Source organism: Heloderma suspectum, chromosome 15, assembly GCF_057233095.1.
Source record: "Heloderma suspectum isolate Gila_16-S chromosome 15, 16-S_ref, whole genome shotgun sequence".
Taxonomy (NCBI): Eukaryota; Metazoa; Chordata; class Lepidosauria; order Squamata; family Helodermatidae; genus Heloderma; species Heloderma suspectum.
The window spans coordinates 1,298,092-1,308,002 of record NC_139472.1 but is presented as its reverse complement, the minus strand read 5'-3'; the positions used below and the strand labels follow the sequence as shown (position 1 = coordinate 1,308,002).

At 49.7% G+C, this 9,911-nt stretch overlaps 1 protein-coding gene across 2 annotated transcripts in view; it reads left to right on the top strand.

Moving 5' to 3' along the window:
- Positions 1–6,871: 6,871 nt before the first annotated feature.
- The window catches only part of ECE1 (endothelin converting enzyme 1), a 51,385-nt gene continuing 48,345 nt past the window's right edge, over positions 6,872–9,911 (top strand). Inside the window, exon 1 of one of the 2 annotated variants that reach the window (XM_084821911.1) lies at positions 6,872–7,067. In XM_084821911.1, coding sequence (XP_084678037.1) covers positions 7,065–7,067 — 3 coding nt within the window. In that variant the 5' untranslated portion in view covers positions 6,872–7,064. The remainder of the gene's footprint in view (positions 7,068–9,911) is intronic. The other variant, XM_084821912.1, reaches the window with a different exon arrangement.

Sequence of the window (9,911 nt, the reverse complement as noted above, 5' to 3'; positions counted from 1 at the left end):
CTCAATGCATTGTGTTGGAAGAGGTGAGTGTTTATCTTTCCAGTGTTGTAATATCAGGCTTTTAGCTGCCAAAAGACTGCAGAGAACCCATTTGCACTAACAATTTGTTAATTTCCATGAGGGAGGTCATTAATTTAAAAGAGCGTGCAGGTAGACTGTGTCTGAATATAGGGTTTCCACAAAGCCATCATGAGTAATACCATTCTTAGGAACATGGGAGCTGCCCTATCCTGAGTCAGACCTTTGGTCCATCTAGCCCAGCATTGTTGACACTGACTGGCAGCAGCAGCTCTCTGGGGTTTCAAGCAGGAATTTTTCCAGCCCTACCAGGAGATGCTGCTGGGGACTGAACCTGGGACTTTCTGCAGGCAAAGCTGCTGTTCTACCATTGAGCTAAAGCTACAGCCTGCCCCCAGCCTTTTCCCTGGGTCCCTTTTGCAAATTTTGTTGGCAATTTGTCCCCTGTGTTGAACAGGCTGATCCATGTCTGATTTAGATTATGAGCGGTTTAGCCCAATAATACCTATATTATTATAATATTATATTATATAATACCTATATTATTATAATATTATAATATTATTATAATATAATAATACCTGCAGAGGTATTTTCTTTCAAATATTTGTTGAAATGGTTTCAACTGGGTTGATTTCTCCCCATCTGCTAACCACCCAAATACCTTGTCAGTATTTTGTCAGATTTTGTCCAAAGACATTCAGACTGGCATATGAAAAAGGATGTCTTGATAATATGTATTCTTTATTCATGTACACTGTGCCTTTTAAACAAAAAGTACACTGAAGCAGCTGACATAAAATCAGTAGAAAGCAGAATAAGATTTAAATAATAGCAAAAAAACAACAACAACCCCAAACAGAAGCAAACTAATAAGCCACATCAAGAGTAGTTCAAACCACCAGCTGTTTGAAATGGAATGAGAAGCAAGATGAAATCAAGATTCTAAAAAAGGGCCAATTTGGATCAGTGATATTTCAAATTGTGTTCTAAAGAACCCAATTCTTAAGGACCCCTCAATCAGAAGATCATGATACAGGTTGTTGAATGTATTTATTTATTTAAAATATTTCTTGGCTGCCTTTCAGAGCAGAAGTCCTCCCTGAATACTGGGTTGTCATGATGTGTGAATGTGGTTGCACTAACAAACCATGGTTTGTTAACCACAAAGAGCCTATGCTTTGTTGTTTGATTGTGAACTCTATGGGTTGAGTATGGGTTGTTGAATCATGGGTTGTTGTTAAATCATGGGTTGTCATTGAATCAGGTAGTCATTATGTGTGAACCCTGCACTATGGTTTAACTATGGGTTGTTAACCATGGACAATCCAGAATTCACAGCCCAACAAAAAAAACATGGCTCCTCTTCCTGGGTTGTCACATGCGAACCAGGTTCAGGTTTAAACCATGGGTTGTCATTACATGTGAGCCCAGAACTGTGGGTTGTTTATGGGTTATTTTGCCAGGCTACAGAGGAGGCGAACAAGTACGTTCAAAAGAACCAGCCGCTCTACATGCCAGTACTACAGTTGAGATACATGGAGGGAGCAGGTGAAGGAGTGGGGAAACAAACAACCCAGGGACTGAGAACACCCCACTGCAGTTTGTTCGATCATCTGCCAGACAAACCCTGGGTAAAGCAACAAACCAGGGATTAAGTAAACCATGAGTTAGCATTACGTGCAAGCCAGCATTCTGCAGCACAGCCCCTGTGGTCTGAAGGGCCCCCAGTGGTTTTAGAAGGAGTGCTCTATGATGCCCTGTCCTGAGATAAGGAAGTCGAGCAGAGATCTGGCTGGTGTTGGTCCCTTCACAATGCTGTGAGTCTACTAGCAGTCATGGAGCTGGCTGCAGGTTTTGGAGGGCCCTGGGGCAAGACCCCCTCCAGGGGCCCCCTCCTGCAGGGAGTCCCCCTTCTCACCCCCATTGCCACCAGCTGCTCTTACTTCTCCTCCTCTTTCTCAGCAGTGCCACCCCTTGCTTGCTTGCTTGGCTGGCCGGGAGACTGGGAGCAGCATCTCCCGCTCCTCCTTCTCACTGCCACCGTTGCTCAGGCCTGAGCGAGAGGCAGGGGAACAAGCTTCCTGCAGTGAGGACGAGGAAGAGCAAGTCCAGGGGGTGGTGGACCCTGCTGCGGCGTGGGCCCTTGGCAGGTGCCCAACTGTGCCAATCCTTGGCTCTTACCAGGCACCATCTCTGGGTAAAAGAGGAACTGTAGGCACCTGCGACAGCTTTCAGCAAGCACACACGGACATCCTGCCCTCTGGACAAGGCAGGATCTCCATTTGAGCATGTTGTAAAAGGCAAATGCATTTTTTCAGCTGGTGCCAATTGCATCTCTTGTGCTCTGCAGGTCTGGCAGAGCGGGCCACTGAGCCCCATCTTTCACACCCCGGATTTTCCAGGCATTGGTGGCCCCACAGAGTTCCAAGGGACTGGAAGAAGCCAGAGGCCTGATTCTCTCGGGGAAGGAGCATCTCCTGGCTAGGAAAGGAACAAGCCCAGTCTCAACAAGGCAAAAGTTTGGGGGAATTTTTTACAAATCATCTGCAGGGCCCCCCTGCACCCCCTCCTGGAGTTAGCTTGAGACGCTTTGAAGTCTCTCCTCCTTTTATCCAGCCCCCAGCTTCCCTCTTTCCCAAGTCTCAGCCAGGCCCCCACACTGGGAACCCAGCAGGAGAACTCTCCTAACTTCCATTGAACATCCTCGGCCATCTTGTCTCCATTTCAGGACTAATATTTACATTCATGAGCAAACAGCTCTTGCAGTGTTTACATGCCACATGTCAGCCCGTTTAAGCCCTGGCGTTATTTTAAGCTCCTCTGCAAAGCACTGGCCAACTTGGATGAGTCAAAGGCTTAGAAACGGGGGGCACAAACCACACCAGGAGGACATCTCCCATCGAAATGAAGGTGAGCCGTGCCAGAGGGCACATGCAAACTTCAACAGCTCCTGCACCAGAGGGCACATGGCAACTTTGACAGCTTCCAGCCTACACCTTTACTCCAGTGCCATTTGTGCAGGAAATGTGGTGGATTGTGTTCTGGTCTCAATTACCTCTCAATACAAACAAAGACATAAACTATTACACTGGGCTAGTTACTTAGGGTAGACCCATTGAAATCAATGGGGCCTCAGTTCATCCAGATGAACTGAACCCCCATTGATTTCAATGGGTCTTCTCTAAGTATGACTAGGTCTGGATCTTATGAACTGTCTTTGCATCAGCTATGCAGACAAGCAGTCAAAAGGTCCAACCAGGGCTGTTTTGCCAACAGTCATTTAGGATCGCTGCCATCTGCGATAGAAAGATTTGTTGTTGTTTATTTGTTCAATCGCTTCTGACTCTTTGTGACTTCATGGACCAGCCCATGCCAGAGCTTCCTGTTGGCTGTCGCCACCCCAGCTCCCCCAAGGTCGAGTCCGTCACCTCCAGAATATCATCCATCCACCTTGCCCTTGGTCGGCCCCTCTTCCTTTTGTCTTCCACTTTCCCTAGCATCAGCATCTTCTCCAGGGTATCCTGTCTTCTCATGATGTGGCCAAAGTACTTCAGTTTTGCCTTTCATATCCTTCCCTCAAGTGAGCAGTCTGGCTTTCTTTCCTGGAGTATGGACTGGTTTGATCTTCTTGCAGTCCATGGCACTCTCAGAATTTTCCTCCAGCACCACAGTTCAAAAGCATCTATCTTCCTTCGCTCAGCCTTCCTTATCGTCCAGCTCTTGCAGCCACAGGTTACTACGGGGAATACCATTGCTTGAACTATGCGGACCTTTGTTGTCAGTGTGATGTCTCTGCTCTTAACTGTTTTATCAAGATTTGTCATTGCTGTCCTCCCAAGAAGTAAACGTCTTCTGATTTCCTGGCTGCAGTCAGTGTCTGCAGTAATCTTTGCGCTTAGAAAGACAAAGTCTGTCACTGCCTCCACGTTTTCTCCCTCTATTTGCCAGTTATCAGTCAAGCTGGTTGCCATAATCTTGGTTTTTTTGAGGGTTAACTGCAACCCAGCTTTTGCACTTTCTTCTTTCACCTTCGTCATGAGGTTCCTCAGCTCCTCCTCGCTTTCAGCCATCAAAGTGCTATCATCTGCATATCGGAGATTGTTAATGTTTCTTCCAGCGATTTTAATCCAGCCTTGGCTTCATCAAGCCGAGCACATTGCATGATGTGTTCTGCGTACAGGTTGAATAGGTAGGGCGAGAGTATACAACCCTGCCATACTCCTTTCCCAATCTTAAACCAGTCCGTTCATCCATGGTCTGTTCTTACCGTTGCTACTTGGTCGTTATACAGATTCCTCAGGAGGCAGACAAGATGACTTGGTATCCCCATACCACCAAGAACTTGCCACAATTTGTTATGATCCACACAGTCAAAGGCTTTGGAATAGTCAATAAAACAGAAATAGATGTTTTTCTGAAACTCCCTGGCTTTCTCCATTATCCAGCGGATATTGGCAATTTGGTCTCTAGTTCCACTGCCTTTTCGAAACTCAGCTTGTACATCTGGCAATTCTTATTCCATGAATTGCTGGAGTCTACCTTGCAAGATCTTGAGCATTACCTTACTGGCATGTGAAATAAGTGCCACCGTTCGATAGTTTGAACATTCTTTGGTGCTTCCCTTTTTTGGTATGAGGATACAAGTTGATTTTTTCCAATCTGTTGGCCATTCTTGTGTTTTCCAAATTTGCTGGCATATGGCATGCATCACCTTGACAGCATCATCTTGCAAGATTTTAAACAGTTCAGCTAGGATACCGTCATCTCCTGCTGCCTTGTTATTAGCAATGCTTCTTAAGGCCCATTCAACCTCACTTTTCAGGATGTCTGGCTCTAGCTCACTGACCACACCGTCAAATCTATCCCCGATATTGTTATCCTTCCTATACAGATCTTCTGTATATTCTTGCCACCTTTTCTTGATCTCTTCTGCTTCTCTTAGGTCCTTGCCATCTTTGTTTTTGATCATACCCATTTTTGCCTGGAATTTACCTCCGATGTTTCTAATTTTCTGGAAGAGGTCTCTTGTCCTTCCTATTCTATTATCTTCTTCCGCTTCCGCGCATTGCTGGTTTAAAAATAATTCCTGATCTCTTCTGGCTAACCTCTGGAATTTTGCATTGAATTGGGCATATCTCCCCCAATCACTGTTGCCTTTTGCTTCCCTTCTTTCTTGGGCTGCTTCCAGTGTCTCAGCAGACAGCCATCTTGCCTTCTTGGTTTTCTTTTTCTTTGGGACGTTTTTTGTTGATGCCTCCTGAACAATGTTGCGAACTTCTGTCCATAGTTCTTCCGGGACCCTATCTACTAAATCTAGTCCCTTAAATCTATTCTTCACCTCCACTGCATATTCATTAGGAATATTCGTGAGCTCATATCTAACTGATCTGTGGGTCTTCCCTATTCGCTTTAGTCTGATTCTAAATGGTGCAATAAGAAGTTCGTGATCTGAACTACAATCAGCTCCAGGTCTTGTTTTCACCAACTGCATAGATGTCCGCCACCTTTGGCTACAAAGGATGTAGTCAATCTGATTTCGGTGTCGACCATCTGGTGAAGTCCATGTATAAAGTCGTCTCTTAGGCTGCTGGAAGAGAGTGTTTGTTATGCACAGTGAGTTGTCTTGGCAAACTTCTATCAGCCTATGTCCTGCTTCATTTTGTTCTCCCGGATAGAAAGATTACAGCTCACATTTCCTGCAAACATGATGGACTATGTTCTTATCTATCTCCAGCATAGTGTGCCTACGTATAGCAGTTGCCGGGGAACATGGGCAGGAGGGGGCTGTTGTGCTCGTGTCCTGCTTGCAGGCTCCTCACAGGCAGCTGGTTGGCCACTGTGCCCACAGAATGCTGGGCTAGGTGGACCCTTGGTCTGAGCCAGCAGGGCTCTTCTGAAGTTCATGGCTTTTCTCATGAACAGATCTGACTTGGGTTGATCAGATTACCAGGAACTGCAAGGTGACAAAAGCTCCAGGAGAAAGAACATGCAAGAGGCCACATAGCGTAGCTTTGCTCATATGAAAAGGCTACAGCAACTCCAAAATCAAAATGGCCACTGAATTGCTAAAAATACCCCTCTATTCCATTTTCCCTTTCCCCTTCGTTCTATTTTAGTTTTAGAATTACCATTAAAAAGACACATAAATTTTTATCATCATCATCTTTATTAATAGAAAAAGGTATACACAAAAAGTGCCCCAAATATTAACTTTCTGTTCCTACTACAAGCCCTGGATTTACAAAGAAATCATAGAGTGAGAAGGGGTCTCGAAGGTCATCTAGTCTAGCCCCTGCTGATAAAGGAATTCTGCTTCTACAGCATCCTTGATAGGGGCCATCTAACTTCTGCTTGAAAACCTCCAATTATTCGTCGTCGTCGTCGTTTTACATTCATATCCCGCCTTTTTCCTCTTACAAGGAGTCCAAGGCGGCTCACATGCCAGCAGTTTGGCTAGCAGGCAGGCATTCAACAGGGGCAGGAAAGAGCAGGGGGTGTGGATCTGCCTGCAGTGCTGCTTCATCTGGAGCATGGCTAGACCCCAAGCGCAGCCTTCTGCACCTGCTCAGAGGCTTTCTTCCCAGGCCGTACCCGATCCCCCCTTCTTTAAAGACAAGGGGGTTAGGCAACCTGGTGCCCTCCAAAAGTGTTGGGCCACAGCTCCCATCAGCCAGCATGGCCAACGTTCAGGGCGGGCGGGCGCCGGCGGGGCCGGCGGCGGCGGCGACCCCGGGCGCCTGGCGAGAAAGGGTTACGAGCCCTCCCCCACCCCGTCCCCCGGGCCGAGGAAGGCCCGCCCACCGGGGGCGCGGATTGGCTACGCGGGCCCAGGTGCGTCCTCCTGCCGGTCGCCATTGGGCTGCGGGCGCGCCGCTCCGGTCGGGCTGCTGCCGCCGCCAGGCGCCCCGTGGCCGCGCTCGCCAGACTGCGCGCAGCGGCTCCCCGGCCGGCACGGGCGGCGGCGCGGCGCGGCGCGGCGGAGGCCCTGCGGCGGGCCGGGCGGGCGGGCGAGCGAGCGGGCGGCGGCCGCTCCGTCGGCGGCCATGGTGAGTGAGCGGGCCGGCAGGCGGAGAGGGGAGGAGGCCCGGCCCGGCCCGGCCCGGCCCGGCCCGGCCCGGCGCGCCCAGGGCGCACCGCTCTCCAGGCGCCTCGCCACAGGGCGGGCGGAGCGCAGCAGCCTGGCCGGAGAGGGCCGGAGCCGAGCGCGCGGCCGGCCGGCCGGGGGGCTCCTCGCCGCCGCCAGCGCCTTCCTCCGGGAGCCGCGCCTCCCCGCCGCCGGAGCGGCGCCCACTGCCCGCGGCCGCTGCGCTGGGCATGCGGCCGGCGCCCCTCCGCGAGCTTCGGGCTGCCCTTGGCGCGCGAGCCCCGCCTCGCCCTCCCGGCCCGGGGCCAGCCGCGGGGAGCGCGGAGGGCGGCTCGAGTGGCCTGGCGGGGCATGTGGGGCGTGGGGCTGATCGCCCTTGCCCCGCGGCCCCGGCCCCGGCCTGCTGGGGAGCTGCTGCTTTAGGCCCAGACAGCCCCATGATGTGGCTAGTCCTCAACGCGGACAGCCCCCTGCCAACCCAGTGCCCTCTAGATGGGTTGGACTGCAGCTCCCATCATTCTCAACAGATGGGGCGTGTCTTTAAAGAGGAGGGGGTTGGGCACAGCCTGAGGAGAAGGTCTCTGAGCGTGTGCAGAAGGCTGTACTTGGGGTCTAGCCATGCTCCCAATGAAGCAGAACTGCACGCTCTGCTCTTTTATGCACCTGTTGAATGCCTGCCTGCTTGCTGCACTGCTTTATTCATGTGCCTAATTCCTCTCCTGTGTCTGTTATTTACAAATGATGGGATGATGGGAGTTGGAGGCCTTCCCCAACCTGGAGCTGTCCAGGTGTTTTGGACTTCTACTTAGCAGTTAGCCCCCAGCCAGCATGGCAAATGGCCTGGAATGCTGGGGCTGGTAGTCCATTGGCCATGCTGGGATTTGCAGCCCAGCCCACGTAGACAGCATGAGGTTGTGGGGAGGAAAGGCTGGTGAAGAGGCTTCCGTGGGAGCTCAAGAGTTTGGCTTTGCACAAACAGCTGCTGCAGATAAAGTCAAGGCGCCATACAAAATATTTCCCGAGAGGGCTTTCTGTGGTTTGCCTCGGCTTGTGCCTGTGTGTGTTGAACAGCAGGAGAAAGCAACGCCTGCTGTCGTTCGGGGAAAGGCGAAAGGAAGGCCCCTTGCCTTCCCCGACCTGGCGCCCAGTGGATGTTGTGGACTTCAGCTCCCATCAGCCTCAGTCAGCATGGCCGATGGCCAGGAGTCCGGTGAGACATAGTCCAAAGCATCTGACAGCAGTGGGTTGGGGGAGGCAGGCGTAGTTTATGGAACTGCCTGCCACAGGAGGCCGTAGGGCCTGTCCGCTGCTGTCGAGGGCCTTCAGTTGAGGTGAGACATGTTCCTGGAGAATCTATCCAGGACTGTTGGCCAGAATGGCTAAATGGAGCTTCCAGTTCCAGGGCAAACTACCTCTGCCTGTTGCTAGAGGCCAAGAACAAGGGAGCACTGTTGACTCCATGGGTTTGTGAAGGTGGCGGGTGCCTGGTCATATTCACTTGATTATATTTTGATGTGTAGTGGAGAAGGAGTAGATACTGAATTAGGTGGGCCTTTGTTCTGATCCAGCAGAGGTGCTGTTCTGTTGGCAAGAGAATGTTCCCAGAATGTGGCTGAGATAAAACAGCCAGGATGTTGGAGGGAGAGATTCAAGTCTTGGCCTCTGAGCAAGTAGCATATTCTGTCCCTGCCTTAGTTTCCCATTTGTAAGATTAGAAAGCACAGATTGTGGCACAAGATTGTAAAAGTGCCTTACAAATAGCATTGAGCATTTGTCCCATCAGATATTGGTCAAGTATTTGGTCAAGAGGGCCTTCTCAGTGGTTGCCCCCCCCCCCCCGCTCCCAGATGAGGTCTGCCTGGCACCAACATTATTGTCTTTTCAGCACCAGGTTAAGACCTTTCTCTTCCCAGGCATTTGGCAGCACATCTGTCCTTTTTAATCTGTCCTGGATGTTTCTTTAGTTAGGACTGATAGTTCAATGTTGTTTTTAGTTATATGTTGTTTGTGTATTTGTCTGTATGCTTTTATGTGCTTTTGTGTAAATGGCTTTTAAACTTTTTATATTGTATTTAATGTTTTAACTTCTGTAAGCCGCCCAGAGAGCTTCAGCTATGGGGTGGTATAGAAATGCAATAAATAATAAGTATTTAAAGCATTGAACTAGTGCTACAGTTACAGCTTTCCCCAATCTGGTGTCCTTCAGATGTGTTGGACTACAGCTTCCATTATCCCCCAGCCAGTATGCTGGAAGCTGGATGGAGAAAACTGTACCTTTTGATCACCAGCAAATTTCTACCTTACACTTATTATGTCAACAAGCTGGGCTAATTCTAGCTGAAGAACAATTATGTTAATTTTTTAAATATCGGGTGGATGATGATAACTTTTAGCAACACCTGTGGGGGGCTGGTGTGGTGTGGATGTTAGACTGTGTCAGATTAGAATGGGGGGGGGAGACCTGGGTTCAAATCCCCACTCAGCTGTGAGAACCTACTGGGTGACTTTGAGCCTGCCACTCCCTCGCCTTCTTGGCCTAACCTACCTTGCTGGGTTGTTGTGAGGATAAAAAGGTGTGGGAAAGAACCACCAGTTCCATGTTGAGCTCCTTGGAGGAAAGACAGAATAGAATGGAAATAAGCAAATAAATAAATAAATGCTCAGGTTAGGTTTCATGGAGACGATTCACTGAAGCGGACCTCTTTGGCTGTTACCTGGCAGCCAACGAAAGGAACAAAGCAGGGGTGACTTCAAAAGGTTAACTGGATACAGCTTGCTGGCATATATGTCTTGCGTATTCTTACTT